The sequence below is a fragment of the Euprymna scolopes genome, chromosome 27 (genome assembly GCF_053919585.1).
Source record: "Euprymna scolopes isolate OS-2025 chromosome 27, ASM5391958v1, whole genome shotgun sequence".
Lineage (NCBI taxonomy): Eukaryota > Metazoa > Mollusca > Cephalopoda > Sepiida > Sepiolidae > Euprymna > Euprymna scolopes.
The window spans coordinates 85,856,961-85,870,853 of record NC_136508.1 but is presented as its reverse complement, the minus strand read 5'-3'; the positions used below and the strand labels follow the sequence as shown (position 1 = coordinate 85,870,853).

The 13,893-nt window shown below is 36.8% G+C and overlaps 2 protein-coding genes across 3 annotated transcripts in view; one reads left to right on the top strand and one right to left on the bottom strand.

Moving 5' to 3' along the window:
* LOC145248962 (mitochondrial import receptor subunit TOM70-like) overlaps positions 1 to 13,893 on the bottom strand; it is a 172,932-nt gene that overhangs the window by 8,160 nt on the left and 150,879 nt on the right. Inside the window, exon 12 of one of the 2 annotated variants that reach the window (XM_080110769.1) lies at positions 5,921 to 5,992. The exons of the other annotated variant lie outside the window; for it this stretch is intronic. Within the exon in view, the coding sequence (XP_079966895.1) occupies positions 5,921 to 5,992 (72 nt within the window). The remainder of the gene's footprint in view (positions 1 to 5,920; positions 5,993 to 13,893) is intronic. 2 annotated transcript variants of the gene reach the window in all.
* Positions 1 to 13,893, top strand: part of LOC145248963 (uncharacterized) — a 437,400-nt gene that overhangs the window by 349,446 nt on the left and 74,061 nt on the right. The gene's annotated exons all lie outside the window — the stretch shown is intronic.

Below are 13,893 nucleotides of genomic sequence, written 5' to 3'. Positions count from 1 at the left end.
ATCCTATAAGATATAACTGTAAGCACGCCTGCTATATATCTAGCAGAACGGAAACTATATTGCATGTTACTAAGGTTATTTTTGCTGAGATGGTTAACTACTTCTCTATTTAGCATAGACTTCAGTTGTTTACTCATGATGCACAGGAGACTTATTGGTCTGTACTAAGAGGGAGATGAGCGATGATCTGAATTCTTAAATACAGGGCATACTGAGGAGACTTTCCAAGGTGTTGGGAAGCATTTCTCCTTAAGACAACGCTTAAATAACTTTGTAAGTATGGGCGCTAATTCTGGTTGAAGTCTTTTGAGTACTACAATTGGAATGCCATCAGGGCCAGTTGCTTTACTGGAATCAAGGTTTTTGATTAGCTTGGCAACGTCACGTACAGATATTTGTATGTCAGATAGTGTGTTTTCTGATATACAAGGAAATACAGGGGGTTGGCGGCCTTGGTTGTAAAGGGTAGAATTAACTGCAAAGTTTTTGGCAAAGAGTTTGGCTTTGTCTGATACTGACGAGATTATCTCAAGTTCATTGATGATAGTTGGGATAGAGCACACACTTCTGTTCAGGATTCTGTTTGCTAGTTGCCAAAACTGATAGGAACCAAGCCACTGCTCAGCTACTTTGGACATGACGAACTGAGCATACAACTCTCACCTTCTTTATTACTTTTTTACAGTGGTTGCTGGTGGTCTGAAAGCGGCTTTTGTACATCTATTACGTTGGAAGCAATGGAAAAGTGATTTCTGTGTGCAATGTCAGCAGCACATTCTGGAGAGAACCATGGCTGGCTGTTAGGTTTTTGCTGGAACTTTTTTGAGGGTATGAAACTGTATATACTTACAATTAAGCATTCCATCAGCTCTGATACTATAGAAGACAACATGGCATGCAGAAGTGGATCTGATACAAACGTACGGAAGCTATCCCAGTCAGCTATAGAGTATCAATATATTGTACGATGGAGAGGTATGTCTGAGGACCTATTACATTTCATTTTTCTCTTAACTAATACAACAGAGTGGTCGGAAGATCCCAGTGGAGACTGAACAGAAAATGAACATAGCTCAGGGCAAGTTGTGGGAAAAAGGTCTAGGAGACTTGCATACTGACCGTCAGTGGGGGCGATAGAGTGCAAATATGAACGCAGTAGTGTAAGCAAGTGCAACCCGGAAGCACATATAGGGTAAGTTAGGATCTTCTCTAGAGATGACCCTACCACATGGAAAGTCGTCTTTAATGTAGGCACATACTCCTTGCCCATGGCGATCTTTAGGGTCAGATTTAGAGGTTAAGTTAAAGTATCTTTTAACTACGAACTCATCTAGGGAAGGAGTCGGTCCAATGCCAGTTTCGCTTAGGAATAATAGGTCTGGTTTAGTCTCTTGTAATAGAGTTTGAACCTCTGGAAGATTGGAACGTAGACCCCTGATGTTGGAGAAGGAGATATGGTAGTGGGGGTCTATGTTGGAAGTTGGAGATCTGGGTTTAATCGAGTATTTTTTCTGGAAACCTTTCATGATTGAGATTTGGGATTTGTGGAATAGGTCGACAGACTTGCTTAGAGCAGGGCAGAGAGGGAAGGTAAGAGAAAAAGAAAAAAAAAAATTTTTTTTGTAGCACATGAGGTAAAGCCATAACAATTACCCATTAATATGGCATCGAGAGGCCCCACCAGAAGCTACTGCATAGTCCAGAATCTATTCACCAAATGGCAATAAAGCAGCCCCAGTACTTTGCACCTGCTGATAGGACAACCTCCTTAGTGGTTAAGTGGATAATGTCAGCCCATTTGAAACATTTACCTTCAGCACCCTTACTAGTGACATGGCCACAAGGATAGACAAAGCAACAGAATTTCCAACATTTCTGGCAACTGTTCACACAAAATACTGCCAACCTAGACCACAGCTTTTTCTCCCTTTGTCAGAAAAATCACTTATTGAAAAAATGAGGACTGAAGGACAAATAAGAAGAAGCGAGAGTAACGAGAGCTGCCGATAATGCATCCACAATGCATTGTCTACTCTCCATTAAAAAAAAAAATAAAAAGGCTTGAAGGACTTCTTAATATTTGCTTAATGTAAGTCCATAGCTCTAATTTGAAATTAAAGATATTTGAAGATAGCTTCCCCTCCCATATTTATGCATGAATCTATATTGGGGATTCGACATGATACTGTTAGTTATAGATTCCATTTGGAGGAAGGGGGAGATATTCTAGATACATTTGCATTTAAGGACTGACTGAAATAAACTATATATTAAACAAAATTAAGTCAAATAAAGAATATTAATAAAAGAATTTAGCACCAAAAATCGGTGGGGTATTATCTTGTGTTGAGATTTGTCTCCAAACATGTCGATTGAAAACGAAAACTTCGAAGTGGCATTAAATTTGGCATCCTTGGTCAGCAAGAAGATAACAAAATACAGTAAATGGATATGTTACTATAGTTGCCATTCAGAGGTATTAATTTTTTTTCTACTTATCCAAGGGATGCCTCCAACACACTGAAAGTTTCCATTCTACAAACTCATGTTTTCAGGGTGGTAGTGCTTATAACAGATAGAGAGAGAGAGGGAGGGAGAGAGACAGAGATTTCATTGATATTTATAGAGAAAATAAAGCAATAATCCTACATTAAAGAATATTAGAAAGAGTGAGGAACCTAGAGAAATATACAAGTGACTCGTTCAGTTAAATATAAATTACAGCTAATTAGACAAATCAGTTAAAACATTTTTTAAAAACCTAATTCAATTCCAGAATTAAAGTACATTTTAGCAAATATTTTGTCTTTATGAATGTTTAGGAGTAAACAAACTTTGATTAACTCACATTTTGTACAATAATATGAAATAGAGTTATTTCTATACAGATGTTTCAAAACTCATCAATTTAAATTCCAGAATTTCTTGACTACAAATTGTGGCAGTTGGATGCCCTCTTACGCAAGTAACTTGCTACGGTAATGGAAAAAATTATAACACTGAGTCCTCAAAAATATCCATATTGTTTACAACAATACAGATATTTTTGAGGACTCAATTTCATTTACAGAAGAATCTTGCTTTTACACTCAAGTAGAAACTATGATTTCCTCCATATGTATATATATATATATATATATATATGTATGTATGTATATATACACACACACACACACACACACACACACACACAGTGTAAAAAGAAAGTCCACACTTGTCACTTTTTCAAAAACCGCAAATTTAAGCTAAATTAAATGCAACTGTTTAAACAACCTATACCTCATTTGATTTGCCTTTTATTCCTCTATAATTTTACTCTTTCATATTTGACTTTTAATTGAAGTATCCTAGTGTTCATGTCAGTTTAAAAAATTAGCTTCAAATTGAGAAAGCAAAAAAACTCCGCAGCAACAAATGAGCTTAAAACCAGCTTAAATATCCACCTTTTGGCATCTCTAATCGTAATTATTGTTGTTTCTAGGTTATACAACATAACATTTGGTTCATATACCTCTCTTAGTAATCATCAGGAGCTCATTAATCTTCACCTTTCTGGTTTATCCAATCGAGAAATCGGCTGCAGATGAAAATGTGATGAGAAAACAGTATGAATGGCTATACAAAAGCACCAAAACACAGGCAGTGTTCATGAAGCCCTTAAATCTGGTCATCTTAGAGTTACTTCTTACAGTGAAAACAATGCTATCAAGATCTGCAGCCTCAGAAACAGATTTGAAACGGCTCCACAAATCCAACATTTTAATCTTGTTAAAAAGTTCTCTCTTTTTACAGTTCAGAACAGATTGAAGGAATTTTATTTGTGAGGCTGTGTTGCAAGATGCAAGCCAAGGGTAAAGAACAAAAAGCGGTGTCTGGAAATCGTCAGATGCAATGAAGATCATGACTCTTCATATTGGTCAAAATTGATTTTTAGCGATGAAATCAAGTTCAATAGGATACATAGTGATGGTAGGCAGTACGTCCGTCGAAGAAAGGACAGAATTTAATCTTAGGTGCATAGTTTCAATGCTGCAAGGTGGTGGAGGTTCAGTTTTGGTGTGGGGCGTTATTAGTGGCAATGGTCTAGGACCCATAGGTCGCTTGCAAGATCGAATTAATTCAATGTATATGTTCACTGAGTATTTTCTACCCTACTTTGACTGGAATTTAGATGTTAATCCTATCTTCATGCAGGATAATGCTCTCATTGTCAAGAGATTCTATGATTGGTTGTTGGTGGATTGTTTTTGTTTTACAGCATATCAACCCTTTTCAGGACATTTAATGCCGAATCCAGTTATTTTGAAGAAAAAATTTTTAATAGAATATTTTTTTTTCAAGTCAGTTTCTATTTAACACATAGTTGGGACCCTAACACGTACTACCACTCCGCGTCAGAGTGGACCTGGGAGCAATGGCAATTAAAAGGTGGTTCCACACTCCCCAAAGCCCACAAGCTGGGGCCTCACCATCGGATATAGTTTAAGGTCATATCCAGAACCGAGGTTCCTTGAAGAGCATGATATTCCGTGTTTGGATTGGCCTGCACAATCTCCAGACCTCAATCCTTTCAAAAACATGGCATTATATTAGGCAACAGCTACGCAATGATAAAATATCAAATTTGGAAGAACTTTGGACAAAAATTAAATAAAATTGGAATGCCCTTTCACTGGAGTATTCCCACAGGCTAATTGAAATGAATGCCCCAAAATTTGCAGGCTGTCAAATTGCAGGAGGGCTATGCTACTAAATAATAACTAGTTCATTGTGTTCCTGTTGTATTTATGCTGCATTAATGTTCTAAAGTTTGATTTAAATAAAAAAATTTTATTGTGTGGAGTTTCTTTTTTGCCTTCTCGATTTGAAGTTTATGTTTTAAATTGAATGAACACTAGGATACTTCAATTAAAAGTCAAATATGAACAGGTAAAATTATAATGGAATAAAAAGGTGAATCAAATGAGGTATAGGTTGTTTAAACAGTTACATTCAATTTAGCTTAAAAATGCGGTTTTTGAAAAAATAACAAGTGCGGACTTTCTTTTTGGAGGCACTGTGTGTGTGTGTGTGTGTGTGTGTGTGTGTGTGCTTTTAAAACACAGGTCACTGTGATGCGTTTAGTGCAGCAGCATTAGTGCTAAGTACATGCCTTCTCACTTTCAGCTCCTACCACTGACTAACTTTTCGACGAAAAGGATGCGGAATGCATAAGTTTTCCCTGTCGGTACAATTAGCCTCTCCAGTGGTGAGACCTTTGACATGCTTCCCATGGCCATACATGGATACTAATGCCTCATGGCACCAGGCTAAATGTCAAAGGATCTCAGAACAGCAGTGGGGCCCAGAGGTGTTATACCATGGTCCACCAACGTGTGGATACACACACACACCACCACCACCAACCCCTGCTTCACTGGTTCTTTGGTTGAGATAAGGCCACAAGACGGGGAAAAATGCTGAAATTAAAACAACCCAAAATAGCCAGACTGACTGGCTATGAATCGGTTAACAAACTAGATTTCTGCTGCAACTTTCTTTCCCTGATATTGCATGTCACTCTCACAAGTACTGCAATGGAAAGTTCGGGAGCCACAGCGTGTGGGTTTCTTCTCAGCAAGTTCACGTCCACCTTAACCAAATTTATATGCCAATGGCTTTTTTCTTTCTTCTGGTTGGCTTTCTCTCTCCTACAACAAGATCAGTGGTGATGGGGCAAAAAACATTCAATAGCATGCCAAGGTATGCAATGTGGAAAGTTCTCAAGCAATTTGCATGCCCAAATCACTTTGTAGAAATTATCTAGGTACTGCATGATGACATGTCAGATTTTTCCAATTCTATTGATCTATCATACAATATAAAACAGAAAGGAGAAGATTGGCTAGAAAAAAATGAACAGAACACCCCCACCACCAACCTTTGACTGCCTTCTCTGCTCACACAGATTCTATGCTCAGATTGATTAGAGATACCATTTGTGAGGCAAACACTAAAAGAGAAAACTGAAATTCTTAAATACGATGAATCAGCTGACAACGATAGGCATAAACTTATTACTAGAAAAATACCTGTTTCAATGACGAGTAATAAGCAATATGTATAACATTATTTTTTTATTTTGATTTGAGGAAAAAGAGGGAGGAGGGGGGCTTCAACCCTTACATGATAATTTTTACAGAAACAATAATTTGTCTATGTCACTTACCACTTATATGCATGCACACTGGTTTAGTCCGAGAGCGAGGGGTGCAAGATTGGATGGTGCACATCTTCTACATAGTAAAGTTTACAAAATAATATTAATGTGTTCATATTACTCATCATGTAGTCTAGAATATATATTCCATAATTCATAATGATCAGTTCATTATTTTGGAGTGACTTTGACATATACAGGAATTATTTCTCATCTGTCACCATTTATGTTAGCCTTATTGGTTAGCGTGCTAGGATTTGGTGTTCTGCGGTTCAAACCGTGTGACTGGTGTGAATGATATTTCTCCATTGATGATACATAGATAATATTTCTTAAAGGAGAGAAGCTTGGTTTTCGGTTTTATATATCAGGGATGCAAGCAGTGAATGGCAAAAAAGCTGAAATCTAAATGAATGGCCTCTTCTTCGTATGTGTGTGTGTGTGTGTGCGCGTGAAAGAGAGAGAGAAAGAGAGAGACAGTGGAAATGAGTGTGTAGGTGGAGGGAAGAATAGAGGAAAACAAAAGTCATCAAACTCCACTAACGAACCATTTAAAATCTTAACCTTTACAGAAAAATTAGTATGGTTGGTTTTTTGAACGAACTGTTATAGGAGAAAAAACAAAGACTGAATGGGAGGGGGGGAGAAAAGAGAAAGAGAAATAAAATACAGGCAAACAGTGGTGACAAAATAATGCGATAAGGCTCTAGCAATTTGGAATAAATTTTGATCATAAGTAGAAAACTCATATTCATGGGAGGTTCTAGTGAGTTAAATGGACCCCCCCCCCCTCTATTTAAAAAAAAAAAACTCAAATAACATTTTTAGTCTTTTTCTGAAGAAGTCTTGATAATAAAGACATAATGTACATACTTGTACTTGATTCTTTTTCATACAAACATGTTTGTTACTTGTATCCACCTTTTTCATAAACCGAGGAATGTAATCTTTTTCTATTACATCTGATTTTGACCGTTAGCTGGTGCTTGAAGCGATTAGATCCTGACCAGTTAAAGATTCAACTCCTTGGTAATCTCTCAGGCATGATGTTTGGTTTGGTTTTACGGCATATCAACTTTTTTTGGGGGGGGGGGTTATTTAATGCAGTTTCTTTTTTTTTCTTTTCTTTTTTTGTGGATTAGATATTTTAATTTATTCAGTAAGTCAAGTCAGGTATTCATGAGGTAATGTGCTTCTTTTTTCTCTCTCTCTCGGGTGGGTGGGGCTAGAGTTGAATCAAGTTAAAATTATATTTTTTTATATAAATTTACTTTTTTCAGAAATGTTAGTATTTTGTTGGAATTTATTTTTTTAAATAGTTCTTTGATATTGTTGACTTTGTAATAATTTTGCCGGATATGCGAGAGATCGCCACAATCCAAAAGAAATTGTTTTACTGTAAAAGGTTCTTAGCATGCAAAACATTCTGGAGGGGCTGTTTTTAGTATGAAGGAATGGGTAATGTGCATGTGTCCTATGCGAATATGGGACAAAATCACTTCCTCTCTACATGAATTTCTGGCATCTGGTAATCGTTCTTCTATTGTGGGTTTGATCTTGAAAAGTTTGTTATTTGGACAGTTATTCCATTTTTCTTGCCATTTCTTCATAATGAGATTATTAATTAGTTGTTTGTAGTCAGAGTGTGGAATTTTTATATTGCTTTTATTGAGTTTTAATGTGTTTTTGGCAGCTATGTTGGCTTTTTCATTGCCCTGAATTCCAAAATGACTAGGGATCCAGCAGAATTTGATATTTTTGTTTTGTGAAAGAGTGTGTATTTTTTGTAATAGTTTGATGAGTAGCGGGTTATTTAAGTTTTTATTCTTTAAGGATTCGAGTACCGATAGAGAGTCTGAAAAAATTATAAATTTATTGTGGGTGAGGTCAATAATAAGGTCTAGTGCCATATCTAAGGCTGTGGCTTCGGCACTAAAAATTGAAGCATGGTCTGGTAGTCACTTCTGTAAGGTAATATTAGTGGATATGACTCAGCATCTGGTTCTGTTGCTGTCTTTGGAACCATCTGTGTAGATGTACTGATGGTATGGGCATTTTTTCTTAATGGTAAGGAGTTTTTCTTGATAGGTTAGCGGATTGGGTTTGATTTTTTGGGGAGGTTATTTAATACAAAGATAATTTCAGGTTGTTTTAGTAGCCAGAGTGGAAGGCTTAGTTGGTTGACATCGTGGATGTTGGTGATTTTGATACCTGCATCTTCTACCAGTGGTTTTGTACGAAGACCAAAAGGTTTTATAGCTTTTACTTTTTGGTCATATAGATTTTGGTAATTTGGTACAGTTATGGGCTGAATTTGTTGGTTGTGTTTTTTTTTCCCTATCACAGAGCAAGTAATCTAGTGAGTTTGCAATGCAATCATAAGCAGGATTGTTTGGGCAAGAGAGAATTTTGGTCAAGTATTGCAAGGCTAGTTTGTCGTGTCAAATTGATAATGAGGGTTCGTTGGCTTAGAGACTATCAATGAGGGAAGTTCGGAAGGCACCCAGCGCAAGCCTGAGGCCCTGATGTTGAATGGTGTCCACTATCTTTATGTAAGACTTTCTGGTGGCACCGTAAATGAAGCTGCCATAATCTAGTTTTGATCACACTAGGGTTTGTCTGTCCGCTCCCCAATCTGTTTGAGCAATGACCAGTATTAGCTGGAAAGTTTTATTACATTTATTTTTAAAGTGTTTTATGCGAGGGATGAATGTAATTTTTTTGTCTAATATTAGCTCTAAGAATTTATGTTCATTTACAACAGGAATCAGGGTATCATCTAGTTTTAAAAAAGGATCTGGGTGCAGTTTTTAGTTAACAAAAGCGCATACATTTTGTTTTGCTAATGGAAAATTTGAAACCATTCTTAGTTGTCCATTTTTTTATTTTGTCAATGCATTGTTGAAGTTGACGCTCAATTAGATGGATATGTCTCGAGCTGTACGCAATTAAAAAAAAAAAATCGACATATAGAGCAATCCACGCCTTGGTTTATGCATCTTGTTAATTTTTAGGCGGAATAATGTTACTGACAAAATACTTCCCTGTGGGACTCCCGTTTTTTGTTCCTTGATGTCAGAGAGGCATGTTTCTACATGGACATTGAATAGTCTATTGTTGATGAAGTTGTTGGTGAAGATGGGTAGTCTTCTCTTCACTCCAGCTTCTTTGAGATCTTTCTTGATGCCATACCTCCATGTGGTATCGTACACCTTTTAAAGATCAATGAAAATAGCAGTCATATGCTTTTTTTTTTTTTTTGTATAAATGAATTTCTGATGAAAGTTTCTAAACGAATTAAATGGTCTGTTGTGCTCCGATGTTTTCGGAAGCCACATTGAAAATTAGTTATTTTATTTGTTTCCAGAAACCAAATTAATCTGGTGTTGACTATTCTCTCCATGATCTTACACATGCAGCTTGTTAGAGCTATGGGGCAATAATTGGGAGGGGTCAGATGCATCCTTTCCTGGTTTTGGTATAGGAATGACTGTGGCTTGTTTGCATATGGTTGAAAGATTGCCATTGAGCCAGATGTCATTATAAATAGAAAGTAAATGCTTTAATGTTTCATCTGGTAGTTGTTTTAGAAATTCATATGTTATCTTACCAGGTCCCTCAGGCTTTTTTAATGAATCCTTTAGTTCATGGATGGTAAAAGGTTTGTTGTATTCTTCCTCATTACTTTTAAAGTTCAGTTTGTTTTTTTCTGATTCCTGTTTAATGATCTGGAATTTTTTATTGTAATTTTTAGAAGATGAATTATTTGCAATAGTATCTGCAAGCAGGTTTGCCATGTCCGTTTTTTTAGTTATTTTATTATTGTTTATACAGAGGCAGTTGAGAGGGGAACTGGTGTTTTTCCTGATATTTTCTGAATCATATTCCATACAGTTTTGGTGTTATTATTGATTTTAGACACAAAATTCTTTCATGATATCCTTTTGGCTTCTTTTATTGTTCGGCATATTTTAAAATTGTTTAAATTCTGAGTAGTTGGTTGATTGTTGAATTTTCTTAATGCAGCACAGCGTAGCCCGATAGCATTTTTATAGTCATTATTAAACCAGGGACGATTATACTTGGTTGATGATTTTGTTTTAGGAATGCATTCTTCTGCTATTGAGATAATGGTATCTGTAAAGTGAGTGATCGGTTCTCCTCATGTTTTCCAGGTAGGAGTTTGTGTTTGCATAGTAATTTGAATTTATTCCAGTTAGCTTTTGTAAGGTTACAGCAAGGTGTTTTGAGGTTATTTCAGAACCAAAAGGTTCTGTTATTGGGAAGTGGTCACTTCCACAGGTATCCACATGCACTGTCCAGTTGTAATCTACAAAGATACTAGGCTCACTTATAGAGAGGTCAATTGCTAAAAACGAGTTTGTAGCAGAGTGAATAAAGGTTGTTTTTTTTTTTGTTATATATGCACAGGTTGTTGTTGATAATATTTTCTATAGTGATTCCTTTTCTGTCTGTGTTTGAGCATCCCCAACTAACATTATGACTATTAAAGTCGCCTAATAATAAGGGGTGAGGGAGTTGGTTGATGAGTTTTTCTATTTCAGTTTCATCTATGGGGTCGTTTGGTGGTAGGTAGATGGAGCAGATTGTAACCGTTCTATGTAGGGTGGTTGTGACAGCAATTGCCTGTAAATTAGTTTGTAGATTTATTTGGCTTTGTGCTGTGTTTTTGTTAATGAGAATGGATGTTCCTCCAGAAGCTCTATTTGGGTTATTTGTTGTGTGGTTGTATTCAGTAAAATTTTGGAGATTGATATTTTCAAATCATCTTTAAAAGGTTTCTTGTAGGCATATTATTATGGAGCATAGATCGGATATTAGTAGAAGTAGTTCATTCAGGTTGGCTTTTATACCTCTGCAATTCCATTGAATTATTTTGTTGGCCATAGTTTAAATTTTATGTATTTGATTTCCTTTTGTCTTGAGAATAGGAGTGTTTTTTTATGGGGGTTTAGAAGTTTTGTCTTCTATTTCCATTGTTTCCAAGGAGGTTTTAAATTTATTTTGTGTCTGTAGTTTTTGCATTTGAGTCATTGGACTGTTTCATGTGCATTTGTGTATTTATGAGCTTTTTATCGTTGATGGATTCGGTTTCTGTTTCCATGGCTTCTGGTTCTTTGCGTTCAATTGGTTTGTTAGCTTTTATGCTCGATTTATCTCTGGTTTTAGTCGTTGAGCGAGATTGTAGTTTGGTTTTTGTGGGTCTGCTTTTCTTCAAGGAATTTTTCCCATTTATTGTTCTTGTCTGTTCGGATGTTTTTGAAGAGTCTGTTTTTTTTGCTTATCTGTTTTTATATTAGAACTCTTGTGGTGGATTGAAGGACTCTCCTTATTGTTGGTATTCTGCTCCTCAGAGTTCTCGATCTCCAATATCTTAAAGCTATTGGAGAGGGGAATTTGTGGGTTTATTTATAGTTTTTGTTTAGTTAAGTCTGGTTCTGTTTTTTTTAATTTTTTTTTTTTTATTTGTTTCTGGTCTATTGGGTGTGGTGTTTGGATTTTTGGTTCTAGTGAGGTTTTATTTATATTTGTTTTTTTTTCATTTTTTCAATTGTATTTATCAATATTTTGATTTAGTTGGCGAGGTCTTGGATTTTAATATCAAGGTTTGTTGTGCAATAATCGTCATTGTGTTTATTGGTGTTGAGAGTATTCTTTTTTGTTATTTCTGAATATTTAGCTGTTACTGCCCTTTTCCTTGCTTCTGGGTAGGTGATGTTTAACATGTGTTTAATTTTAACAATTTCCTTTTTTTCCAGATTTCAGTCTTTGGAGTAGGCAATATGATTTTCTTTAGAGTTTTTTCACAATTGATATGATGTTTTCTCCACACCTTCCACACACTGGCTGACACGTGCATCGGTCCTGATGGTGACCAATTTTTTGACTAGTTTAGGTTTGACCCTTTCTAATAGTATTTTTTCTATCTTGAAGGGGGAGAGTTTGGTTAAAGGCACTTCTCCAATTGACTCCATTACTATAAAGTTCGGATAGTTATCCGGTTTCTCGTTCATGTCACTGTCCAAAATTCTTTTTTATTTGGATTTTTATAACTCATATTGGGTTCGTTTTTTTTTTGTTTTTAATTCATCAATCCCTGCTTTCCACTCACCTTAGAACCCTACTTGGGATGTGCACAGCAGGGAAGCCCATTCACCCTGACTACAACAGGGTTACAGGTATGATATACTTGTACATAATGTAGGCTTCGAGCACTTGTGTATCTTAATTTCTCCCATCCGAGTAAAATATGGGAAAGATTAGAGGAAAACATATCTAGTCCTTGTTCACTATATACAATTGATCCTCAGCCACCGCTTTCAACACTTATTTGGGGATCAGTATTGATGGGGAAGTGTTGTGTATTATTTAGATTTGGTGCAGATTATATGTGTATAAGTGGTGAGCTAGACGTGACCAGCCGATTGATCAGATCTCTCCGACCGCCGCCCGTCTGGCCCAGTACGAGGCCAAAGTGAAGTGCTGCAACTGATACCTTTATTTCCCTAGGTATCGGTTGATCAGCCACCAGGATCCTTTTCATAGACATTACGGGATGCCACCTACGGCCAACAGGTGGCCCCATTAAGGGACTTTTACTATGGTCAGCGTATTCTAAAGCAGCACTGACAGAGCCCAGGCATGATGTCCACACTAGCATTCGCTCTATGGTCAGAGAAACACCATTCAGCTTTCCTCATCCCTTATCTATTAGGTAATGCTAGAGATCAATACAACGAGAACAACATTAGAAGAAAGTATGACTGGGCATTTTTTCTACAAGAGTGTCACTACAGAGGACACTCAGAGGAGTCCTTCATTCCAGAACTGTATTGTATAACAGATCAAAGAACTTAGGAGTTGTTAAAATGACTCCTTCTACAACCACTGGAACCACTCAACAAATACATCCTCAGCTGTCCCTCAATTCCCTGAGGAGTTGCTTTCAATAGAAAAAGGTCACTTGGCAAAAACTTTTTGAGTTCGGTACTCTTTGAAAAACTGATTTGCCTCTACCAAATGGTCAGAAACTAGGTTAAGAAACACAATATTAAATACAGATTCTTCTGGCAAAGTTGTTCATAGAAAAGCAAATTTCTTGGCATATCGTTGGGCACTCCTAATTCTACTTCATACAGACGGCGAATACAGACCTGTCTGCGAATCCAGTGCCTCTTTCTATCTCAAAGAAATGGGAACAGAGGTTCTTTAGACGGTTCGCAGACAGGCGAAGTACTGTAAATGCTTCAACTTTTTACCTCTGACAAATTCTTCTCAAGCTGGAGGCCAGATCTAATCACACACCAAGAATTCGAACCAAGCCACCTGTTCAGCAGAAAGGAACCGAAAGGAGGATGTTATCACTCCAGACTCAACCATAGGCTGATTGAATTCTATGATTGTTTCATAATAAGAGCCAGTTACGTCCAAAGATGGAGTACTGTTGCCACATCTGAGCAGGAGCTGCTAGAAAGGACTTATCCTGCCTTGATAGAGTTCAAAATAGACTTCGTAGTCTTGTGGGGGATGTCCTTTTCTCTTCCCTGCAACCTCTTTCTCACAGAAGAGATGTTGCGAGTTTGTCTCTGCTTTATCGTTATTTTCATGGCAAGTGCTCGGCTTAGCTCCATTTTATGGTCCCCCCCCCTCGCCAAACTTTCACAAGAAACACT